Source organism: Cyclopterus lumpus, chromosome 18 (genome assembly GCF_009769545.1).
Source record: "Cyclopterus lumpus isolate fCycLum1 chromosome 18, fCycLum1.pri, whole genome shotgun sequence".
Taxonomy (NCBI): domain Eukaryota; kingdom Metazoa; phylum Chordata; class Actinopteri; order Perciformes; family Cyclopteridae; genus Cyclopterus; species Cyclopterus lumpus.
In genome coordinates this window covers 14,522,089-14,548,415 of record NC_046983.1, presented here as the reverse complement: position 1 = coordinate 14,548,415, position 26,327 = coordinate 14,522,089, and the positions used below count along the sequence as shown (strand labels likewise).

Genomic DNA, 26,327 nt, shown 5'->3' with positions numbered 1-26,327 from the left:
CTGTGCTCAACAACCCATCTATTTTGTTATCTTGTTGTCTTGTTGACGACTTCTTCCTCGGAGTCTTTGTGCCTTCTCACATCTTAGGGTCCATTGGACATGATTGTGTCTGAAGCTGGTCCTGAGTCCTGCCTCCTTGCCCCTGCTTCCTGCATCCAGCCCCTAGCCTCCTTCCCAATGGCCCTGCCTCCTGCCTCAAGGGCCTGGCCTCATTGGTCCAGCCTCTTTCGCGATGCCTCCTGCCTCCGTGGCCCTGCTGATGTCCCCGCACTCCCTCCTCTCTTTCTCCTTCTGTTTCATGGATTATGGAAATCTGGTTTGTGGTCCATGCCTACTAATTATTCATAATGTCTGTCATATTCATTGAATGTGTTGTAACTCTGTAACGCTGTTCATTCTGTACACATGACATCTATTGCATCTGTCCATCCGGGGAGAGGGATCCTCCTCTGTTGCTCTCCTGAAGGTTTCTTCACTTTTTTCCCTGTGAACATTTTTTGGGGAGTTTTTCCTGATCCGATATGAGGTCAAAGGTCAGGGATGTCGTATGTGTACAGATTGTAAAGAGCGAGTGGTCATCTCGGTACCACTAAAACACACTTTTACTCTCTTGCCATCAAGATCGCCTTTAGTGGGTCTCATTTGTGTTCGGAGACTTCATGAGCCACGTTATGACTGACAATCTGGCAAAAGCAAGACGGGCCGGTGTAAGGCCACCACCAGCAATGTGGGAAAGAAACTATGGGGGGAAATGGACCTGCTGGCTGATGTTGGAACAGCCCATCTGGTTTGGGCTTGACACAATCCCAAAATTGTCAAAATCATTGTCTCCCCCCTCAATTGGACAATTGCCATGGCCGAATTTCCTTTGGTTTGGTGATTTTCCAGTCCGTCTTGAGCTCAACTAGAATTTCATTATAGCCATGTAAATGTTGGTGCAGATTATGTTTGCAATTGTTTTTTCCATGGCTCTGCCGTGGCTGTAGATTTTAATTATAGGCGTTGCCTATAATAAACTGAAAATAAACTGAATTGCTGTGCTGCTGTCAACCAAGGCACTGTATTCTCCATAGATACTACATCATTGATGTGGCAGAGGAACTTCCTGTTTCTGTTCGTATTCCTTTGTCACTTAGCTTGACAGGACATTTTTTCTTGTAACATCCTGCCAAAAGAATTAAGCTTAATGTTAGTCTTTATCTGTTGACATGCATGCAGTACTAACATATCCAACGGTTGAGTATTTCCTGTGGTTCAGTTATGGTAAAGCATGTTGAATTCCGTTCCCAAGAATTATGGCCTGGAGGTACTGAAATCTTTCCTTGCAGGCCAGGTGGGTTGCCAGGTAGGCTAGAGGGCCAAAGTAGTGACATCACATCAATTTGAAAGCTGGACCAAAGTGTTTGATTTCATTCAATTACAATTAGGCCAAATAAAAAGCCTCAAGTTGTAACTCCAGTCTGGACAGTGTTTTTCTCTCAATGCCTCAATAGGTAGATTTTGACTGTCACCACGGCAGAGGTCAGGGATCTTGGGCTTAAATAGGTTGGTGACCACTGGTCTAGGGATTATGGGACATTGTGTTGTATTAGATTGTGTCATGCCCTCCTCCTCAACTGCCTACTAGGCTCTCTCTTTCTCCCTCTCTCTATTTCTCTCTTGGTGTGTAGGTGGCTAATTGCTGATGCAAACCTGGTGTGTTGGAGTTGGGGCTTGATTGACCAGCTGCCTTCAAAAGCTCCACTCCTGCTCTCAGTCTGCGCCGGACTATAGACTCAGTTCAAGTTAGCGCTAGCTTCTGCTAAGACGTAGCTATTGAGATTACGAAAACGTCCTGTCTTCTTGCCCAGGACCAGCAGCTGGATTATTGCCCCGACTCCAGCTCCAGAGTTCTTTCTGCCTGCCTGCCTGTCTACCTGCCTGTCTACCTGCCTGCTTACATTATTGGACATTTCCAATAAACCTCAGTGACTTTACTCCTGTCTCAGCCTCTGCCTCTGTGTCCAAAACCTGGCCCCTTTAACAGATTGTTTTTAAATGAAGTGGCCATCCCTATCTAGACATATAATGTGATCCACATAACATAAACTGTTGGAGAGCCTTTTGTCCAAGGCTTTATTTCTAGTTATTAGAGTTGTTACAAATGTCAGGGGGATTTAAATGAGGTTTGGGTTTTACGTTGGTTCTTTAGCGACCTACAGTATACACTATGCAGTCTATAAGAGTTACAGTATTCTTCAAAATGATTGTTAGATGGTCAAACAGCGGACCTGGTTTGTGCCACTGACCTGCAAATAATGGCAACTTAACCATAACAAGGTCCTTTCCTAATCATATCCCCTAACCTAATAAAATCATGGTTAAGGTATGGTTGCTACAGCCCAACCATACCGTAACCATATTTTATCAGCCATAGTGTAATGCCATGTGTTGAAATCCCAGAAGAAATTGTTAATGTTAGAATAGGATATTCAAACTCAATGCTATATTTTCACGATTGTCCAGTAACATCAACATTCTTTACTGGCATCATCCGTTTGTTTGATTGTCATCGGACCTGTGATAAACGGCTGACCTGTCCTGGTTGTACCTTGCAATCACCCAGTACATGCAGGGATCCCGTCCCTTGTAATACTTAGGATGATGGGTTAGGAACAGACAATTGGCATTATTTTCAATAAAAGAACAGTTCACACATGATTGTGGAAGACAGCAGCATGGGTACAGTGACGGTGTGAAGGAAACGTGCTGACAAAATGAGAAACCTGTGGGGTAGGAGTTCAAATGTGCAGGGTTTTATAACCTTAGCTCCATCTTCTCTGAATCCCACATGGCTGTCAACGAAGTGTGACCTCCCGTTGATAACAAGACAGCGGCATCATACATTTCTCTTCTATCACCCAGTGCGTTCTCCTGGGCTATGGAGTACACACATTGACACTTCTTCACAACCTTTTGTTGAGAAACCATTCTAACCTCTCAAGGGTCTCTAGCTCTGGAAAGGTGGTTGTTGGGGCGAGAAAGGACATTCTTGAAAATCAACCCTGCCTTTGTCTTTTTGGTATTGTGTTAAAGACATGAATCTTGGCTGTCAGCATGTACAATCATCCAAGACTAACTTTCTTGTCTGGCGATTTTTGTGCGTTACTTGAATAGACCATTAGAATGTTACATTTTTAAAAGAAAGAAGAGGTTATTTCAGTGGGCTCTTGATTCATTACAACTGCCTTTCTGGCCAGCGATTAATTGAAGTGAAAATATAATTTATGTTAAAGCCCCAATTCCATGAATTAGATACCTGTTATGTAACACAGTTTGAGCTTTGAATAAAATAGCTTGTAAAGTTTTCAGATACATCGTATCCACAAAATAAATAGAAAAACAATTTCATTTTACATTAACTATATATATACACACACACACTGTATATATGTTGCATTCTTTATTTTTTAATTTTCTTAAAGTTAATGTTCTGCTCTGCTAGTTTATTGTATTGTGTGTGTGTGTGTGTGTATATATATTGAGCATTTGTTATACTTAATATTTGTATGTTTGTAACCTTGTTTGATGCTGCTACAAACAATTCCCCCCTGTGTCATGATTGTGCTGGGTTGGGCCCAAAAGCAGGAACACAGAGTTGGAGTTAAACACAAATAATATTTATTTCAAAGGCCAGAGAGAGGTGTGGAAATCCGCTGCAGGCTGGTTGGGTGGCTTGGCTGTTCTTCAGGGGGATTCCGGGGAAGCATAAGGGCTGTAGCTGGAAAAGCACAAGTTAGCAACTAGAATTTATAGGTACTCAGAGAGGCCGGTCACTGCCGATCAGGCGAGGAGTTGAAGGAGAACTGAGGCAGAAAATGGGTTTGATGAGAGAATGGGTTTCATGTGTGTGGGTTGAATGGCAGCAGGATGGGGGGAAAAGGCCACGCCCAGGCAGACACACAGATAAATAGGGGACCATGACACCCTGGGGATGAATAAAGTATCTATCTATCTATTTGTGTCAGCCACTTCATATTCAGAGTTCCTGGTATCATAATCCTTCATATCAAAACAAAACATGTACCTTGTACCTGTCTGCCTACCTGCACCTGTTTTCCTCCTTTATTCTTCCAACATTTTTGGACTTCTGTAACCAGGCCAGTACGTAGCTTCATTTCATCGATAAATCACTGAACTCTTCCTTTTTGCCCGATTGTCTGCATGTCCTTTGCTCCAATCCTCCTCAAATCACTACAGTCTGGACAAAAGTTTTTTTTGTTGTTGTAGTGACTCATGCCATTCAGTGGCTTCATAATTCAATTCAACAGTGTTACAGAGTTACAACACCCAGAGTTACAACACCCCTGCATCCCCAGCCATTGGCCTCCTTCCCAATGGCCCCACCTCCTTCTCTGTGCCTCCTGCTTCAAAGGCTGATCGTATTGGTCTGGCCTCTTTCGCAATGCCTCCTGCCTCCGTGGCCCTGCTGATGCCCCTCCTCTCTTCCTCCATCTGTTTCATGGATTGTGGAGTTCTGGATCGTGGTCCATGTCTACTACTAATTATTCATACATTTCTGTCATATTCATTGAATGTGTTTATGTAACTCTGTAACTCTGTTCATTCTGGTCACATGACATCTATTGCTTCTGTCCATCCGGGGAGAGGGAGCCTCCTCTGTTGCTCTCCTGAAGGTTTCTTCACTTTTTTCCCTGTGACAGGGTTTCTTATGGTTTTTTTGGGTTATTTTTGGGGATATTTCTGGGGAGTTGTTCCTGATCCGATGTGAGGTCCTGGGACAGGATATGTGTCAAATTTGTAATTTGTGATATTGGGCTCAGCTTCTGCCACAGCAGGTCCCCAATGACACACATTTCCGCAAATATCATAAAATATATCATAGCATACTATAAAAATATCAGCGGAAACCATTAGAGGAAATATGGAGTACAGGTTGTGTACATAAGGCTATTCCGCTCTATTACTTTATGTGATGTGGTTAATGATCCCAGGTCTGTGTGTTATTAAAAACATTACCAAGGCAAGACATTCAGAAAATGAATGGCCATAAAACATAAAAGTGTAAAACCGAGACACAACACTTAAGGGCGTTTGAATAATGTCCGATGTGACTGTTTAGAAACATGGCTCCCAACTCAAAGTATGTGCTTCATTTTTGAGTCTCGAAAGCTGCGCTTTGTTCCTTGTGCCTGTATTAAGGTTCCACTGCAGTGTGACACGTGGGCCGTTTACGTAAAGCCTCGGAGTGATGTAAGATCTGTGTTTCATTGACGTGTCTGTTCTCTGCTGGCGAGGACGTGATGCATTCAGACAAACTCTAATAATACAGGAAATTCAGCTCCCGTATTGTTCCTGGTCCAACAGTGAGCCTAATGCATCGGTAAACAGGTGTGCATACATTGTATTCAATGGTCTAACGCACTGGTACCACTGAGCTCACTGCTCAGGACTACTTTTAGTGTGAGTGTGACAATAATCCATGACAATACATGTATGTCATTAAAACTTCTGATTCAGCTGCGTGTCAAGGTCTGATTTATTACTCATGAAACTATTAACTACAGACACAAATCATATCCATGTCAAAACGACCTGTTCTCTGTCGCTGTGAGTAATACGAGGTCAACAAGGTCACAAAATGTTTTTGCTTGAACATTATCTTTTAATAAGATGAACATTCGTCCTCTGTGTGCGTCTGCCTCAACATTATCTTTTGTCCTCTCTGGAGCTCATTGAAATATCAGTAGAGAAACAAACGACATGAAATGAAGAGAAATACCAAAAGCAACGTGGAACAAAAGAAACGTTGTCTTTTAAGATCAATTTGATCCGAAAAGTGTTCGATACTTTATTTGTTAATAAGAGTTTTGTTTATAATGTAAAGATCAGTTTGTCTGGATGCCAGGGAGCTGCGTTGCTGATGCCCTCCTACTCGTGTCTTTTGGGCTGTATATAACATTTACGAGGGCCTTCGTCACTGTGGTTACAATAATAAACATTTGTTTGCATTGTAAGGCAATGGTCGTACTTAAATAAAACCCACATTGAGAGGAAAAAGTAAATGATGTGTAGCATCAATGATGTAATAATTGACTAAAACTGCAAAATTATTTGCACTCAACCTGAACAAAAATGAAATATAACCCAATAATGTAATAACTTAATCGATCCTGCAATTAAATGTCTTGACTAAAATTGTAATACCTTTTAGGTGGGTCTTTTGTTTTATGATATCATTTTTGACAGAAGTATATGTAAAGTGAGCAAATATATACATAAAAGTGTCATGTTTCCTACTGAATAGATGTAAACCTTGATAATTAAATGAAAGAGTTCCAGTGTTTTTGATCACACATACTTTGTAGTAATTGTCATTAGGTTTGAAGGCACAATTAATATTTCATTATATATAACATTTTCACCTTTTTTGAGACTGCAAAACAAAAAATGACAAAGATCACATGAGAAAAGTTAATTTTGTGAGCCGTTGTAATTTAGAAGCATGAACTCAACATATACTTTACTACATATTTTTCAGCCATTTCTTTCACATCCACAAGCAAAACAACTCTGGCTCAACGTTTGCAAAGACAAACCTCAAATTAAATTCAAACGGATCTACCAATGAACAATTAACAAATTTAGATACAGCAAATACAGAAACGTACAAAGAACAAATCTAACAGTATTTAAAAATCCGGGAGAAAGTGACACATATTAATAATTTAACCTTTCACTTATCTCGAGATATCCAGATCCAACCAGTACATCACCCCAGGCCTATGTGTTCTTTTTATACTATTGAATCATAAGACTAACTCTAGCACACTATTACATTAAGCTTGGTTGTATTTAACCAGAAATAATTGAACAGTTTTATATTGAACTTTGTGTTGAACAAAACTACATACCAGAGAGACTAAATCAATTACATTTAAAGTTTGATAGAGAGATTTGAACATGTGGTGACATTTAAACTGTTGGTTCAGTAAAATGGCCATCCTATGGAAATTGCAATGATGAAAGTGAATTAATAAGGTATTTAGTTTGAGATCCTGATTCTATATAATACCCAATTGCACCCAAATTCTATCACAGCTTGTGTTTTGTCCATCATTATGTATTTTGACAGAACTGATTATGGGTGGTTTCCTGAACAGACAGAAACGATTATTTCATTTGAAGATGATAAACATGTGTTTTGTCCTGCTAATAATGTTAAACAACTAATGGATAATGTGGAAATAAAATGAAAACCTTTGGTTTGGTGATTTTGACTACAACTGAATGTATAATCATTAAGTAAGCTCATGATAAATTGTGTAAATTGAAAGGGTGCATTTATTACATTTTGGTGTATTTATGAATTCTAAACAAAATCACTTTTTATTCAAATAAAGGCTCTTGAATTCAAATATTTGTATTTTTTAATTGGCACAAAACATTGCCATAAATGTTGTATACATTAAAACATAATTCTTATTCTGAAAGTATCACAATATTGTTTAAAATAGGAGAAACCCAATATAACTTATTATATAATTCTATAAGTGAAAATGTATGATCAGAATAGCATGCTGGCTTTAATTGTGCAGGCTTTTAATTTGATCAGCAGTGTTACGTTGCATTGAATGTGATAACAGTGATTTAAAAACAAATCTGCAAAAGTGGAAATAATTGGAATTAACTTGTGAATAAAAACTGTATCTTGTCAAAAAGACAAACAAAAATTAATGAGCAGCACATACTTTATTTTAATTTGGAATAGTTATTTTGTCTTATATTTTATGTAACTACTTACAGACCAAAATAAATGTAAATTGTTGAAACACATCTGTGAACTGCATAATTTGGGTATTGTGGGTGTGCCATTGGGGTGGTTTATTAGAGTGTATCTGAAAATAAACAATTACAATTACAACAAAATGAACAAAGGGTTTTCATGTTGTGCTTACATTCACTTGTGCTTTAACATAAAAAAACTGAAAATGAGTGGTGGGTTTCTGACAATTATGTACATATTTTTTATTCAGTCAATTTTTCCTCTCAACGTAGCAGCCAGCCAGAACAGCTGCTGAACTGTACATGTTCTGCTCATCCATTAGTTGGTCAAGGTTTCACAACTTCTTTACCTATGTCCTAAAATCCGTATGTCTCCTGACATTAAGTAGTTAACATGTTGTACATTTTTTATATCACATACATATAAATTAAAATTAAATATCAATCTCCGAAGTGTAACGCGAAGGGGGGAACCACCTTTATAGGTTGTGGCTACTTAAACCCTGGTCCTGGTTACACTGTGGTTGTACGGGAGGTATATGTCCCATTGCGAAACACCATATCAGAAGCCATACAGTCCTTGGGAAAATCCAGAGGGCTACACGCCGCTTGTCTCTTCAAAGCTACAGCACAGTAATCCACCTGTTCCGCATCCAGCCCAGACTCCATCCACCGGAAACACACAATGCGCTGGAATGAACGACGGAAATTGTCTGACACAAAGCCGTACAGGATAGGATTGGCGCCGCTGTTGGCGTAGCTGAGGATGACAAAAAGCTGAGTGACCATAGGGTCTGGGGGCCGGTGGAAAACGCTTACAAGCTGGACAATGTAGAAGGGCATCCAGCAGAGAACAAACACGGCCACGACTAGCAGCACCATGCGGGTGATCTTCTTCTCTGAGCGCCGCCGTTGAAGCCAGCCTGCTTTCAGCCCCACCGCTCGCATCCTGGCCACCATTAAACAGTAGCATAAGCAGATGGCTCCAACCGGCAGCAGAAACCCCAACAGGAAGGTATACACCACAAATGCTTCTGACCACGCCGATTCAGGCCACAAGAAGTTACAATCTACACCACCATCCTGTGCTGGGACAGTGTCTGCGAAGATGATGATGGGCAGGATGACTATGAGTGACAGCCCCCATACACACACATTGACTACTTTGGCGACAGTCGGTCTGCGGTAGCGGGCAGCCTTGATAGGGTGGACAACTGCTACGTATCGGTCCACACTCAGCACAGTCAGGCAGAAGATTGATGTAAACATATTAATACCATCTACACTGAGCACCAACCTACACATCAGCGACCCGAAGGGCCAATGACGGACGGCAGCTGATATGGCCAGAAAGGGAACACTTAACATGAACAACTCGTCAGCAATCGCCAAGTTGAGGATGTAAATGTTCGTGGCTGTTTTCATTTTGGCGTATTTCAGAATGACGTAGATGACCATGGCGTTGCCAGTAAGACCTACACAGCAGACAAGAGCATAGATGGATGGGATGATGATTTTACTGGCATCAGGCTCCTGGTAGTAGTCCTCATAGTCGATGCTTGTGTTAAAGGGTAGCCGAGTTGGATATGACCCATAGTCCTGGCTTCCATTGAAATTCATAGTCACTTTTGCTGGGTATGCTGACTTTTAGTTGGAATGATGCTATTCGATGGAGCTATAATGAGATGTGAAGTCAAAATTTGGGCTTCTTGGAATTTGTAATTCCACAGATTACCAACAAGCCAGCCCCACACAGTTGGTGGTATGCACAATGGTTATATATCAATATTTATTAAACAATTCTATTTAGCAACCTTTCAAGGAGCACTCTTCCCCACAAGCCCAAATCAATCAATTGGCTGCAAATATGAGGGTGGACAGGGAGTACCGAATGGCGTAGATATCGAAAGAACGTCTGAACATGCTGATAATCTGGAAAGACTTCACAGGAGCCGTAGTTTTTAAAATACTAACTAATTAATCTTTGTGATTACAAAAAAAGCAAATTCTGTAGTAGTTTGTGTTTCCTGAGAAATGAGAGATTCCTTATGTAGTGTCTTTTCAAAATAAACTTCCGTCTTCACAGAAAGATTGGTTTGGACAACAAAACCACTCAGTTAAAATTAGGAAAGGAGTATGGCTGACATTAACTTGACTGATCAACAACACAACAATTTAGGTTTAGGCAACATAAATGTGGTTGCTGTTAACTTTACGATGCTCGTGAATACCATATTTGACTAACAATACAAACAACTCACGTGACTATCTCTTGACATGTTAACATCTAACACCAGAAATGAACAGTGGCCTCCTGGACAAAAGTCCTGCGTTTGTTTGACCCACTCACCCTGAGTGGACTATCTCGCTCTTCAAACTTTGTCATATCTCTGCCCATGTTTTGGTGTCAGATGTCGAGGAGCATTGAGGGTGAGAACGAGTGGATGTAACTTTTTTGTTGTTGTTGTTACTGTCACCCAAGAAAGAAAGTGTCTCAAAGTCCATACGTCCTTGATTCTCCTGGGTCACTGAATTCTCATGTCAAGAACACCTGTATCATTCTTTTCCTCTTTGCTACAGAAAAACGGGGTATGCAGCAATTGCTCTCAAGGGTAACCACTATCTATACACACTGATTTGCAGGATTCTTAGTGGGCATTCCATTTTCTTTCCTAAGTTAATATTGTGTTGCCCATCTGTTCCAGTTGTAAGTGCAGAGTTCTGAACAAAAGCAAAGTACAATCACTTGGACACACAGTAAATACAGAACACTCCATCTGGTAATCGAAGCTGCCCGTTCCAGCAGGTCAAAATCACATTGAGTGTGCACTTAGAGGTTGTGATGCTTGGCTTCGGCACTCGTGTTGTCTCATGGAGCTTCACAGCCGTTTCAGAGTGCAGAAAAATCACACAGTTCTTGCCTTCGGGATACACTGAGCTCCCATTTTCTGTGACCTGAATTATGGAAACCTGTGAGGAAACAAAGAACTGTCACTTAGTCTGTCTCCAACACGCACAAAACATCAAAGTACAAATGAGTCATACCTCAGAAAACCTGACATTAAAATGTCATATATACCTCCAGGCTGTCTCTAGCAATACTGATCACCAATAGGCCATGAGAAAGAATTGAGAGGATCAGTTTTAGAGTGTGGAAAATACCCTGCACAACCATAATAAACCCACACAGGTGAGTTAGGACCAGTTGGATGTGCACATTGAGCTTACAGCTTTATTTTTCTTACATTGTATATGAAATCCTGACTTCACATAACCCCTTCCAGAATAGCTGGAACACCACATTCATATCATATGGGATGGATCTTTTTGATGACCTATGTTTGTTGGAGAAAGAGGGAAATGAAAACATAAGGGCGCCAGCCACAGCTTAGAGGAAGAAGCAAGTAGCTTAGAGGTTGAAAGGTTGACAGTGACACATTTTATATAATACTAAATTTGGGAAGAAACGTGAGCAAGTCCAATAGCTCTGTGATGGGAGCTGAAAAAAAAGTTAGAAGTAGAAATGGCTAAGATTCCTTGGATGGGAAAGTATCTGCAAAAATGAAAGACGAGTTCTGGGAGAGACAAGTTTCTTGTGGAGTGATAACTGGCATTCAAATTGATGAAGATCTGGAAAAACTCAAATGAAGTATAGAGGCGAGAAGGGGAGACTAAAGAGATTAAGAACAACTAAATGGAGATAGAGTAGAACGTTTGTCAGTGCTTCCAGAGTTTCAGGATGTGGTACGCAAAGATAGAATAAAGACAGGCTGCATGACTTTTAGTCAGACCACAGAATCATCCGCTTCATTGTTATTAATGTCAGAGGTATGAGCATGTAGCGCTGGCTGTTGATGTGGCAAATGCAGAGATGATTATAGATTTAAGGACTGTGAAGAAAATATGCAGTGAAATTGTGAAGTCAGGAAAAGAGCAATGGAAACGCTATTAACATGTAGAATGAATGGAGAAGTGATCGATACGCTAATGGAAGTCCAAAACCGACTGTGCCTCATCAAAGAAAATGGTACAAGAATTGGTTTTAGAAATGGAACGGCATCCGCTGTAGATTATACTTCATCAGAAACAGTTATTTGCACTTGGGAAACCACTATCCTGTTGTTTACTCAAATGATTCAATGACCTCAGCTAACAAAACTGGCATTTCATTAACAGTTCTCGATTTCCACATCAAAATTTGCAAAAGTATTACAGATGGATTATTACTGGGGAGATGCAGGCAGTTTTGTTCACATTACAATGGGTTGAACATATGAGCGCAGTAATAGTTGGTCTAACCAGCTTGAAGTACAGTAATTCAGACAGCAGACCAGATGTTTTAATAGAGATACAGCAACCACTATATCAAATTTGAATGATGGGATTAGATATAACAATTGTATGGATAGCAGCACATCTGGGATTCGAAGAAAAAGAAATAGCTGACAAATGTGCAAAGGAACCACATTGTTGTCACAGCACAGTACCCTATAGTCAAAGGAAATGAAGACCACAATTAGGCACAACTGTGAGGAAGGTGGCGAAAGCAGTGGGAAGAAGAGAGAATTCAAAGGAAAGTAGGTATGACGAGGAGAACCGAGAGAGAAGAACCAATAATATTATGTAATATATGGATTAAACGGTAGATTATTTAAAATAGGAAAACATAATACTTCCTGTATTGTGTAATTTGTAATTAAGAAAAAACTTTAAAATATTTTATTCTTGACTGAAATATGATGCACTTTGCATTGCAAGGGCACCCTAGGGGCCCAGTGATTTGATGATGATGATGATGATGATGATGAAGATAATAAGAATGATGAGGATGATTAGAGCTGGGTATCATTTGAAAAAAGACAATGCCAGTACCAATACCAGTACCTGAAAGTTATACCGATACCAACTAAAGTACTTTGTTTGATACTATTTGAAACTTAAGAGCAAAAAAAAAAGAAGCTTTTCTTATCATATTGGATGTGTATGAGGAATGTACCCACGCAGAGCTTATAGCCTACCATTAATAATTATAAATATATCATAATGATCAGGTCAAAAAATCAAAAAGGAAGAAATAACTTAATGTATCTAACATGTTCACAAATGGTTTTTCATTTTCCATAGACAGAGTTATGCAAAGTTTATACCGTTTATTCTAACTCGACAGCTCAAATCAAAAGGCATGAATGTTAATGGAGTGTGGGGATTTCCTTCCGGGGCGGCAAAGGATCAAATTGTGGTTGCAGGGCAAAAGTGACAAATAATTATGGTTAATTGCTTTAGGATTAGTTTGAAATTGTTGTTTGGATCAAAAAGTCCTCAAGGCTACTTTTCACTCCGCCTCTGTCCACGCATCCAAACGCTACAGAGACGGAGTCGTTCGGTGGCCAACAAGAGAACTACACTTAGTTTAATGTGTGAGCGTTCCAGATGCAACAGCTGCTAATCTGCAGTATAAACATTAACCCTCCAGAAACATCCGTGATGGATGAGGAAGTACAGAGAGTCCGAAGTCTTAAATAGTATTTCACTCCTCGACGTGCTGCTAGCACCACTCCAACCTTCCTTCTGCCAGCTTTAATGAGAGGCAATTAGTGATTACATCAGGTCCCAGCATTAACATTGAAAGAGAATATCTGATGACAACAACTCCAAAGCCTGATCAATCTATGTGCCTTAGAACCCTTGCAATACACTATTAAATACTATACTATACACTTGCACACCAATGAGTCACAGTGTTGCACATACAAGAACACACCAACCTATCCTCTCAACGGTTTGTATAATATCTTACAAAATGTTGTCTGCTATTTTTATGCCTTCTCTAATGAATTTACAGCAACACAAAACAAAACTACTTTTAGGTTCGTAAAAGATTGTGGTTTTAGTTCAAATACGTATGTTTGATCAGTAAATTACGTAGGCAATTACGTAATAAATAAATTGAATGTAGACTTTTGGTTTCACATGGGGAAAGTCCATGGCTTCCTTGGTAAACATTCTGTTTGTTTTGTATTATAGTGTATTATATACAGTACTGTACATATAAGTACAAACAGTGATTGAGAACAGCCGGAACACACACTAGTTTATTTTCACTCAATCCCACATCCACCGTCCTGCTGTCCCAAATACTTACTAGAGCACCAAATGTGGATTACGCTGCTGCTGAAAATAGTCTGCATACACTAGTTGGTCCTGTTTGAGTAATGTTTACCAAAAAGCTGTTTTTGTTTTAAGAAATTACAGAACCTTTTTTCAAAATGAAAATATACTTAAACTTGGAGGCATTTTTAAAGATCCATCGGTTCCTACTGATGGATCTTTAAAAATGTGTATATCCAAGTGTATATGTATTTTCATTGACAATAAGAAAAAGGGAAAACAGTCACTAGTCTTATCCTATAAATATGTTTTAGCTAGTAAAGACCGTAACACAAGGAGCCGTTGCCAGTACATCTGCAGTGGCGTCCAATGAAAAAACTGTATACTGTCAGTGTGGTGGCTGAGTGTGGTTAGGCTCAGCTGCAGAGAGGAGTGGGAGAGTACGCTCAGGGAACGGTACCAGGTGGAGGCCTAATTGGCCTCACCTGGGTCTAATGATGATTGTTCCCCATTATAAGTGTGCAGGTGGACAAAGGAGCGGGGTTCTGGGATTTGGCAGAATGCCGGACCTATGCTGCCGTCTACGGGAGCAGATCAGCGGAAAGCACAATGGAGACCATATCCGCCTGGAATTAATAAAAACAACTAACTAGTTCCTGTCTCTGTGCTAGGGGGATACCACCCGCGGTAACAGTTTATGGAGGCACTCCAGACCCAGGCACAGAGGCAGGCTCAAGCCCTCGAGCAGCTCGACGCCCGCACAGTCCCCTTGAGGGGGATGGTGCTGCCCAAAATGTCAGCGGTGGATGATGTTCAGGTCTTCCTGGAGACTTTCGAGGTGATGATGGGGGTGTACGGCTGGCCGGCGGCGGAGTGGGCGATCCGTCACCTGCCGCTTCTCACCGGGGAGGCGCAGACCGCGGCCCTGGGACTTCCCCCAGCAGCCCGGTGCAACTACGCAGACGTGCGTAAGGCCGTGATGGATCGGCTGGGTCTGACCCCGGAGGACCAGCGGCGGAGGTTCCGGGAGGCCACGCTGGGGCCCGAGGACCGGCCCTTCGCCTACGCGCAGCGACTGAGCGATGCCTCGAACAGATGGCTGCAGCCTGGGAGCTGAGACTCTCATCTCCATTATCTTTTTGTCCATGAAGTTGCCTCAAAGTAAAATGTATATTTTTAACTGGTGCATTTTGGGTCTGCTTTGAGACCATCTGTGATCAGATCTTTAAACAGGAAGAGCATCAGACCAGATCTAGGTCCTTAACCCCCCTAGCTCTCTGGAATAGCCTTTAAGAAGGCCTGTCTATTGCGTATCCACTTAATAAGGTGAGAGCCTCCTGATGTGCACAAGGAGGTATCTACTTGGGGCAATGGCTTTAAAGTCGTTAATGACGGAGCTTAACCAGTCATGAACATAAAGGTTCCTCAGAACTGTGTCTACAGCTTCAGGTGATGCCGCAGTTTTGTTCCCTTCTGCTGTCATCCTGAAAGCAAAGTTGGCGCTGATAGCAGATGAGGTGGCGCCAAAGAGATGGACAACCATTTTGTACTCATTTTGTACCGTCTCCTTCTGGAAGAAGCAAAGGAGGTCTATGTCTTTTTCTGGAACTCTTACTTGATGGAACCTGGCTTCGCCATCTGCCATTATTGCAACACACTGTCGGCACTCCGATGAGGGAGCTTGTCCGATATGTTATCCTTACCCGAGGTTCAGCTGCTGGTCCCTGTGGGTCTCCAAATAGAAGGTCTGTGAGTTAACTGGGTCTGTGAATCAGAGTACTCAGCCGAGGAGTTCACATTCTGTTAGTACGTTATCCCACACTGATCCAGCTGATCTCCTCTCCAGCAGAGTAAACCCACCTCCACCCTGCATTAGTTTTTTTTCCAAACAGATCTGAGCCACTTTCACATGTGCACTAAATCACATGCATATCCAGTCCCTAGCCGTGTGACCGCTGTGAGAATGGCACAGATCAGTCATTGGTTACTTTACAACAAAAATACTTTTTCCATATTTGTGAGTAGGGGTGTTAATAATTAACTGTCTAACCGTTAACCAACATTAAGAATTTTGACAGATTAATCGGTTCAACAGTTAAAATAAATATTCAACATAAGTCTGTAGAAGTTGGAGCATTTAAGCTTTGCTTGCACCGTAGCGTGAGCTTGGAGTATGTGTGGAGACGCTTATACTCTCTGCGTTGCATTGTTCTCCGAAACGCCAGAGGACGTACAAACTAAATGAACTGTGAAGAATCAAAAAGAGCCTTAGAAACATGTAGACTGTAGGTGTAACAGTCAAATCACCATAAACCAACGTCCAGAATGCAGAGGAGGGATGTTAACTACTTGTAAACCCATATCTCATATTCATGGTACACTTTATTGCCTTTATACAAGTCTTGTAAAGTCAAGTATTAAAAGCATTTAAAAGAAACAAAGGTTGACTATTTAAGATTTGTAAGACTTTCTGTTTCTAAAGCATTTACACAGCGATCTTTGTAAAGTCCCTAGAAATGTAAAGTCATATTTGTCATATGACAGTCATGTGATCATGTGACAGCCAAGTTACTACAATTCAGAGGAGCACGACCAAATTAGCATCCCTGTTCCTAAATTTCGTCACGTTTCCCTTAGTAGAAGTTTTATTTAATGAATCGGCAATTATTAAAATATAAACAGCATAGTTAAGCTAAAATTTAAACTAAATTACGTTAAATCATGTTCGTAAATGAGTCAGTGTCCGTTTGTTGTAATAAATCATTTATTAATTAAGCACCAACAGACAGACAGTTAGAGTAGAGCATTTAGCAAATAAAGAGATGCATATTTCCATCATAAGTTGGTGGAGACCAAACCAAAGTTAAAAGGAGAGTGGACATATGGTAAAAATCTGTTATTTCAAGTTTTAAAAGGCCGATAAAATGATTACTACATATATTATATTGTACCTCCCTGAAGTTTTCAGCTGGAAGTCTTTCCTGACTTATTGAAACTACGTGTACTTTTGTTGCTCCACATTTCCTATCCTGGGGAGTTTTAAGTGTATCATAAAAGAGCAGAGGGTAAAGGGGAGTTTCCTTTTCTTGCAGTCCAAGGCACCTTAGTTCCATTAGCTTCACACGTTATCTGATTTCTTTTCTCTCCGAACCCTCGGCTCCTCCCAGGAGGAAGTCCGGCTGCCCTGATGGTCGCCTGACGAAGCTAAACGAGCATTTCGGCAAACTTAATCACAAAAATGACCCCTAGAGCACAGATGAAATTGACCCCCTTCGAAAACGTTCACCAATTTTCATAATGATGTAGCCGGTGGCACAGTGCAGGAAGATGAGAGGGAGAGGGAGAGAGAAAGAGAGAGCTTTCTTTCATTTGCATTCCATTCACCCCTGCCGCACGCTGGCTACTTTGTACATGCTGTGGCCTATTTTCATCTCATTTCATGCGACATATCTGCAGCTCAGTGTGGAGTGCAGCCTGTTATTAAATATGGAAAAGCCTCCCAGCTACTGGAAGTGTTCGAGGAGCATTGGATGGTGAACGGAGAGCTGGGTTCACTCTCACGTGACGGTTTTAGACAGAAATACTTTCCTTTTTTTATTTATTTGAAGTTTTAGCTAGGGCTGCATGATTATGGCCAAAATGAAGTGCTAAAGTGCTGTTCTTGCTGTTCTTATACATGAGCTAAGAGTGCATTTTGTTGTCCAACCCTTGCATGATGATAAATAATTATCTTTGAATTTGAAATGCTTTCACTTTCTTCTATATAATAATATTCTAAAATGTCCTGTCCAACATAAACTAAGCAAAAGCGTTTTAAGTGGATGTCACTGGTGAGGAGGCAGACTACACTGAAGAGTGCCCAGGGTGCTACTCAGCAATCCTCCCAACAGAATGAATGCATGTAGAAGGAGGAGGGGCCTCCCAACAGAATGAAAGCATGCAGAAGGAGGAGGGGCCTCCCAACAGAATGAATGCATGCAGAAGGAGGAGGGGCCTCCCAACAGACTGAATGCATGCAGAAGGAGGAGGGGCCTCCCAACAGAATGAATGCATGTAGAAGGAGGAGGGGCCTCCCAACAGAATGAATGCATGTAGAAGGAGGAGGGGCCTCCCAACAGAATGAATGCATGCAGAAGGAGTAGGGGCCTCCCAACAGAATGAATGCATGTAGAAGGAGGAGGGGCCTCCCAACAGACTGAATGCATGCAGAAGGAGGAGGGGCCTCCCAACAGAATGAATGCATGTAGAAGGAGGAGGGGCCTCCCAACAGAATGAATGAATGCAGAAGGAGGAGGGGCCTCCCAACAGAATGAATGCATGTAGAAGGAGGAGGGGCCTCCCAACAGAATGAATGAATGCATGCAGAAGGAGGAGGGGCCTCCCAACAGAATGAATGAATGCATGCAGAAGGAGGAGGGGCCTCCCAACAGAATGAATGCATGCAGAAGGAGGAGGGGCCTCGCCTCCCAACAGAATGACTGCATGCAGAAGGAGGAGGGGCCTCGACTCCCAACAGAATGACTGCATGCATGTAACACCAACACTAGCAGCCACCATGACACCAGGAAAAATATGTCTGTGTATCTATTTCATTGATGACAAAATTACAGTGTGAGCACAAGGCAGATTTGAGAAATAACCAAGCTGCAATCCCAGATTTGAGAGCAGTCTGGTAAACACAGAGAAAAAGCTAAATATGCCCATGGAGGATTGTGAATAAACATCCAAATCAGGCATCAACCTCCGGTTCTGCCGAGTGAAGCTCTGAAGTTTGATTGAATTGAAGTCTATGAAGAAGTCCAAGGGTATGCTTTAGGGCGGGCTTACTGTGATTGACAGCTTGCTGCTGCAGCAACGTCTATACCTCACTCCTCCGCATTCCATACATGGTAACTTCGGGTTATCGGTTGCTCAAAAACAAAAGCGGCAAAATCGCTGAACTCGGGGCTTCAAAAGTGCAGTCCACAAACTAATGGGTGACGACACCATGACAATGTCCTTCTCCATGTGGTCCTGTTGCTTCACTCTCAACATCTGTACTGATGTTGAGAGTGAAGCAACAGGACCACATGGAGCTAAGCCTCTCTTCCTTTCCACGAGGGGAACTCCCCTTGGCTGGAGGGGCAAATGACATGGACTCCAAAGAATACTCCAGTACCCATAGTTGCATCAATATCGTGATACAACATCTGCTTTGGTCTGAACACAGCTTTTATAGTTTTAAAACAATGATTTCCCTGAAATCTGTTTTAAAACTCAGACCTCGTTTGAAATCCATGTGTTTTGCTTTCTCTAGTTTTGGCACAGATGAACTTCCGTACTTCCGCTCTCCAAACAACCGCTGATGTGAGGCGATTAATGTTCATTTGTATTACAATATCCATCGGCCCTAAGGGAACCTGACTTTACCGTAGTTGTAGTTTTTCCTTATAACTATTTCCCATAAAGAAAAAACTATAAAACTGTAGTGTAAGCAACCATGTGTGAACACAAATATGGGTGAGAAGTAGGTTAATGCTGCAGGGGAAATGCAAAATACACCAAACTTAATTCTCTTCAAGTGCCCATCGAGCAGAGCGCACACAGCAGACTACACGCTTCTTTATAGTTTCCTCAGAAATCAAACAATACAGCTGTCTGATATAATAATCCAACATACGCACATTGTTCTAATTGGATTTGACGAGGTGCTCTTCATGAATGCCGTTGATTATTTTCAGCATTCATCACTTCAGTGGTGCATCTTAACAAACACATATTAATTTAATCAAATTGCCACAAACCAACCAAAACGTCAGAGCCCCTGATCCTGTCGGAGCCCCCCCGGGGTCCCGGCCCCCAAAGCAGTTGCCCCCTTTACACTCATGAGCGTGTGATGACATTGGACCAGTTTGTTGTTGTGTACTGTTTATTGATGTCCTCATGCCCACATCTGAGTTTCCTGTGATATCTAATAAGTCTGTTGTTGTGCCGATTAAGAGTGTTTTCGAATGACAAGTAATTGAGGTATATAACAAACAGGGATCTCATCATTTCAGCTTCAATTGGAGCTCTTTTGATATGTCATATTGCTGCGTGACTTCTTCTGCAATGCTTTCGTGGCACCAGACGGGAGAATTAGCACCTTCCTCACCAACTCACTCCTAGTATTCACACGACAGCAGTGGGTAGAAACACACACACGTTTGCATTTTCACAACTATATATTACATGATCTACACACAAGGAAGAATTTTAATTTTGGGTACTCCCGAATGCACGTTCTACTTTCTATCATATTGTTCACCTCACAGACCTGATCATGTTTGCCTTCTGTGTATACAAATACAACTATTTGTGACACTCATTTTATAACAGATTAATGTTAATGTTAACAGATTGCTAACATTAACGTTAAGTTTCAGTCTCTAACTCCACAAATGTTTATGCTGCGTTCAGTTACTTTAGGAAATCTGGGCATTCGGTGGGAAATGTGTTTTTTCTCTAAATAGAAAGATTAGAACACATTCATTAACCAAATACACTGTCGCTCAAAAGTGTTAAGTCACAAAAAGAGTATACATTTATTATTTAAACTCTAAAGTGTTACTCGCCAAGGAAGAATACTCGTATCTCCATTTTATCCCCAAATATCTTTGGCAAGGTTTAAACTGATTTGTTCAGCTCATATTCCAATAGTGCTAAACCGAGACTAACCTTGGAAGAGGTTTTAGGAACACGCCTGTAAGCGCTGCATCTTTGAAGAGAAGTGATTTCTTCTGTTCTTATTCAACTGTTGCTCAGAGGATCTTTGTGTCCTTCAGTCGTCATCTGGTTAAACGGCTTTTTGTTCTTCGTGTACAAAAAACATGACTTCTGTTTGTAAAAGAGGACTTCCTAAACCTGAAAGCATCAAAGACAATTACAAAATACAGTGTAGTCCTCTCGTGCGTCTGTGTAAATACTTCCTCCATACTTGGATGTACAGATAGGTCTGAATAAGCTACCTTTGGGTGCTTGTTCTTCTTCTGGGAAAACGAAGAGCAGGAAGAGCTTTTGTTCCCGTTGAACGTGTTTTTTTGTTGTTTTTTTAACACTAACTCAAGTTGTTTCATCATTAAATTCACTTCTGAAAAGGAAGTTAATCAACTGGCTTTTATTTTTAAATATAATGTTAATATATATACATTTTAAGTGTGCATTTCCAAAACAGTTTTACATGTGTTGGAACTTGCATTTGTTAGGACCCAACATTATTCACACATTTGTAATTCTTAATATCCGTTTGTCAATCGTATAATTAACATTGTGACCATTTAGGGAAGTCTGCTATGTGAAGAGCGATTACTTTGTTCAATAATTCCATGACAATGTGACCTGCGATGAATAGACAAATATTAAAGTGTGTATTTTAGCTGCACATTTGCTTGGTTAGCCCAGTTGTCTTTAAATTCCAAACTGGAATAGAATTGAATATTTCAAATATGAAGTTTATAAAGAGTGCCGGACATAGGCGTGAGTCATCCCTCCTGTCCTCCCTCTCATGTGGTTCTACCGCTGGGAGAGAAGCACCCATTCAATGGATGGATAACGCTGAAAGCAGGTGACCGACAGCTCTTTTAAGTAGGGAACTTTTTTTTAAAATATTTCGAGTAACTGGGTTACTTTGTTGGCTAATATTCACATTGACGTGACTCGCCACCTCCTCAGTATCAGTGAAATGTCGACTGCGGCCCTGGAGCCCAGAGACATGCATGTGTAGAAGTAAGATCTCAGCAGAAAGATGCTGGATAGTTACAGTGCTGCATATATCGGACCGCAATAGTCGGTCAATATAAGTGATCAGCTGATCAATACGCTGGTTGCAATGCTGAGAATTGGAGTATCCACAGTCTCTCTAACAACCACAGACAGATGGATTTCAGAAGATTATGGTGTCATCTGCTGTGCAGAGATTGTAAAACATGAGTTGCTGTTGCCGCTCAGGTGGAACAGCTGCTGCAAAACGCTGCTGCGCCTTCCACGCAATGCTGCTGTGCTTCTACCAAAACCTCCCAAAAGCAGCTGCCTGGTGTTACTATGCCTCGGTGGGTAGAAAATGATCATGTGATTCATATAATGATTGTGCAGCTCTGCTGATTGAAGATTTTGGCCAGAGATACAACTGCTGAGTATTTGATGATTAATTAGCGGCTTCATTTAGGGCTGCGAATTCAATTATTCTCATTTTACATTCTATTCAATTTCTTTGTTCACAGATCAATCATTTAGCCAGTGAAACGTTGGAGCGTGACAAATGCCTGCTACACGGTCTGAGAGTCCAAGGGGCCTTTATTGAATCATCACAGAAGTACGACTTATATTGGGGCCATAGGAGATCGAGATATTACAAATTCATGAGGAATATTCTCTGAGAATAGTCATTTTGTCAATTTGTGAGCGAAACTCAAGATTTAGGCCGACGGTTTTGCAAGATACATTCACGCGTTTTCTTTCCGTGTTATTTTATGAACATAACGCTGACATTAGTTTGCACTCTACCATACTCATGGAAGACCTGTTGTAAAATGTAAATCATATGGCTATAAACAGCTCTTGTTGGAACAAGACAAACCCATGACAACCGCAAACATGTGTTTTACTAGCCTCGTACATTATCCCCGCCGCTTGTTGTCGTCATCGTTAACCACGAGAGACTAACCTCCGGTGGCGTGCCGTCCATTTCAATACATCACATAAATACAGCATCATAGAAAGCAAACATCTGTATTCATGACGGTATTGACAATCATACTGTCAGGATTTCTAAATAGCCTAGTATGCTGTAGTATGTAATACCTTTATACCGTATTACCGTTATTCCATTATACCCCAATTGGTCATACCATAATAGCGTAATATCGTTATACAGTTATACCAGTATACCGTAATACTGTTATACAGTTATACCGTATTACCGTTAAACGTAATACTACTACACCGTAACACTGTAATATCGTTATACTGTAATACCATAACACTGTAATAACTTTATATTGTAATACCGTTATACCGTAACACTGTAATACTGTTATACCGTAACACTGTATTACCGTAATACTGTCATACCGTTATACTGTAACACCATTATACCGTTATACTGTAATACCGTTATACTGTAACACCATTATACCGTTATACTGTAATACCGTTATACTATTATACTGTAATAATATTTATACTATAACACTGTAATACCGTAATACTGTAATAATATTCATACTGTAACACTGTAATACCGTAATACTGTAATAACATTCATACTGTAACACTGTAATACCGTTATACTGTAATAACATTCATACTGTAACACTGTAATACCGTTATACTGTAATACCGTTATACTGTAATAACATTCATACTGTAATACCGTAATACTGTAATACTGTTATACTGTAATAACATTCATACTGTAACACTGTAATACCGTTATACTGTAATACCGTAATACTGTAATACCGTTATACTGTAATAACATTCACACTAACACTGTAATACCTTTATACTGTAATAACATTCACACTAACACTGTAATACCGTTATACTGTAATACCGTAATACTGTAATACCGTTATACTGTAATACCTTTATACTGTAATAACATTCACACTAACACTGTAATACCGTTATACTGTAATACCTTTATACTGTAATAACATTCACACTAACACTGTAATACCGTTATACTGTAATACCGTTATACTGTAATACCGTAATACTGTAATAACATTTATACTTAACACTGTATTAGCGCTGCCTGTTTCCAATGTTCTCTCTAACAGGAGGCAAAGGTCCTGAAAGACACATACATGTTTTATATTATGTTCAATTATGTAAGTTTAATTCTGTTAGATTTTCTGGAAGGTTTTTTCTCAGACCATTACCCCCTCCCTCTGGCTCCGTACTTTAATACAATATTAGTTTGACCTACGACAACCTTCATATAGCGTCGACCAAAAGAAAAGCTGGAACTGGGGATTATTCCGCATTTTTGCTCGACAAAATGAATTTATTTCCCAGTTGTTCATTTCAGCTCCAGTTTGATTCATTATCATAAACCCTCTGTGAGAAGTGTCTCTAGAAACTCTCTGAACATGTTTCCTGTCCTGTCCATCGTTCATAACATAACACACGAGAGGAGAGGAGCAGAATGCAACAAGCTTCAGGTTCAACAGCGAGTGTGATTCTCTAATGCTCGGCTTTCTCCTCTCGCGCTGCATCCAGTGAGCACCTTATGTGCACAACACAGGTGTACATTATACCCCTCCTGCAATAAATCCTGTTTCCATTATTTTGTCCGCCCCATTTAGATCGTCAAGGGTCGGCTAAATAGCAGAAACACCTTATTGCATAACGCAATACAGTTCAACATTACCACAAACGACATCCTCCGAAATGTTTCTTTCAATACTGCTGTTGTATTAGACTGTATTCATTTTACCTATAAGTCAACTGGCCACTCTGTGTACATATAACTTCCCCTGAAACCTACGTCCTTGTATAAATATGAACAATAACTTAATCACTCAGGAGAGTAATTGTTATTTTACTAATTAATGAGTGCAACTGAGCACATTGCAGCAGCATTTTGACAGCAGTTACAAAGAAGCATTATACATGTAGTTATGAGCTATCACTGATGGAATGATGGAATATATATTGTCTGTTAAAATGACAAAACAAAAATATTAAAATGCATTTACACTGAGCATCCTATTCAAACATCATCCAAAATGAAAAGAATAATGAGAATAACCTCTTCATAAACACATTGCACTGACCTTGACCGACTCTGAAGATAAACTGTGATGCTTGCAGGTGTGCGCTGGTAACTTGCCGTCTATGTGTAGCTGCGGAGGCGGCGCCGTCCTCCCATCCCAATCGCCGTGACGATGAGCGTGGACAGTGTACCTGCTGCCCTCCTCTGTGTGACAGTCTTGTCTCCCTCTTCCCATCAGCAGCTGTCGTCTGTCAGCATCCGGAGATCTCCGAGCTGCTTAATGCCGCCACACTCTCCTCCGCCTCGCCACGCGCTCTCAGCCCGCTCTCCCTCCCTCTGTGCTGTCAGACACTTGTTTTTGTTGCAAGCTGACATGTTCTCTCTCTCTCTCTCTCTCTTTCTCTCACACACACACACACACACTGTCGCTTTCACTTCCTATCGCTCCGCTGTTTCAAGTCTCATCTCCACCTCTGCCTGGTTGCATTTCTCTGAGGGAGATGCAACCCGCCCGCTCCCCCTGAAAAATACATCTTACGGTGAGAAAAGAGGAGGAAGATGAAAGTTTGATGCTGAAAAGGGGTTGTTGAGTCGGAGGGGAAAAGAGAAATGGGGCATGAATAACAATTCCGAGTGAGGATTCTCAACGCACTAGGATACTAGAATTGCTTATTAATAAGGTTGAGAAAATCCCAAAAGGAGTGCAATGAGCACAAAGACACATTAATGAATAAAAGCTCAGCTTTAAAGAAAATCTAAATACAAGAGATGAGAATGTAACTCTAATTCCGTAACTTTGATATGCAGGAGGTTAAAAAAAAAGGTTCTTCAGAGTATTAAAATAGCAGCGTGTGGTTTTTGTGCATGTAGATGTAGATGAGCACAGCTGACTTGAAGGGGAGCGCCCAGGCAAACACTGTTAGCTCCGTTAGCACTGTTGGCACTGTTAGCGCTGTCAGCGCAGCCAGCCATCCGTCGCCGTGTTGAGAGCCTTATTTTGCACGTTTTCAGGGAACATCTTGCTGACACGTTTAGTGCCTGCCTTTCTGTGATTTGGCAAATGCATGACTCAACGTTAAAGTTATTTACCTGCATGTGGAGGTCATTTCTAGGGTTTGGATGAAGATCATGGGATGTAATTGAAAGATCCAGAAAAAGCTAGTAGTGGACCTTTTATTTTATCAAACACAAATCCGTTTTTTTATTCAAATGACAACCTAATCCCAGTAAAGATCCAGGCATGGTATATTGTAGAACATTGTATTTGTTTCTATACTAGCGTTGCATATTGAGCTGAAGCTCTGAGACTGATCTGACATCAGCCATCTGTCACCTGATGCAATAATTCCTCTTTCGACACCAGCTTGTTTACAACCTTCACTGTGAATAACCTTTTGGAAATACATTTTGGAATATCATGCCGGCACCGCAGCCACGTTACTGGCGAGTGATTCAGATTGAATGCTAAATGAAACCTCCAGGTTCAGATGGCGTCTGCGCAGTGGGAGGTGTGAATGGTTATTAATGTGAGACCAATGTGCACATGGCTCACCTCTGAGCGCAACAGGCTGGCATAACGAGGTGGCATCATGCTTGTTTCCTACAGGTGCCATCTGTGTGTCTGTGTGTGTGTGTGTGTGTGTGTGTGTGTGTGTGTGACAGGGTTTGGTAAGGAGTTCTTTTGACCTTTGCTGAA

General features: G+C 40.9%; 1 protein-coding gene across 1 annotated transcript; it reads right to left on the bottom strand.

The window, feature by feature from the left end:
- Positions 1–6,482: 6,482 nt before the first annotated feature.
- Positions 6,483–24,991, bottom strand: sstr1b (somatostatin receptor 1b). The gene is made up of 2 exons (XM_034557249.1): positions 24,693–24,991; positions 6,483–10,755 (listed from the first exon to the last, which is right to left on the bottom strand). The coding sequence occupies exon 2, from the start codon at positions 9,403–9,405 to the stop codon at positions 8,299–8,301; it is 1,107 nt and encodes a 368-aa protein (XP_034413140.1). The 5' UTR covers positions 9,406–10,755; positions 24,693–24,991; the 3' UTR covers positions 6,483–8,298.
- Between the last annotated feature and the right edge of the window lie 1,336 nt (positions 24,992–26,327).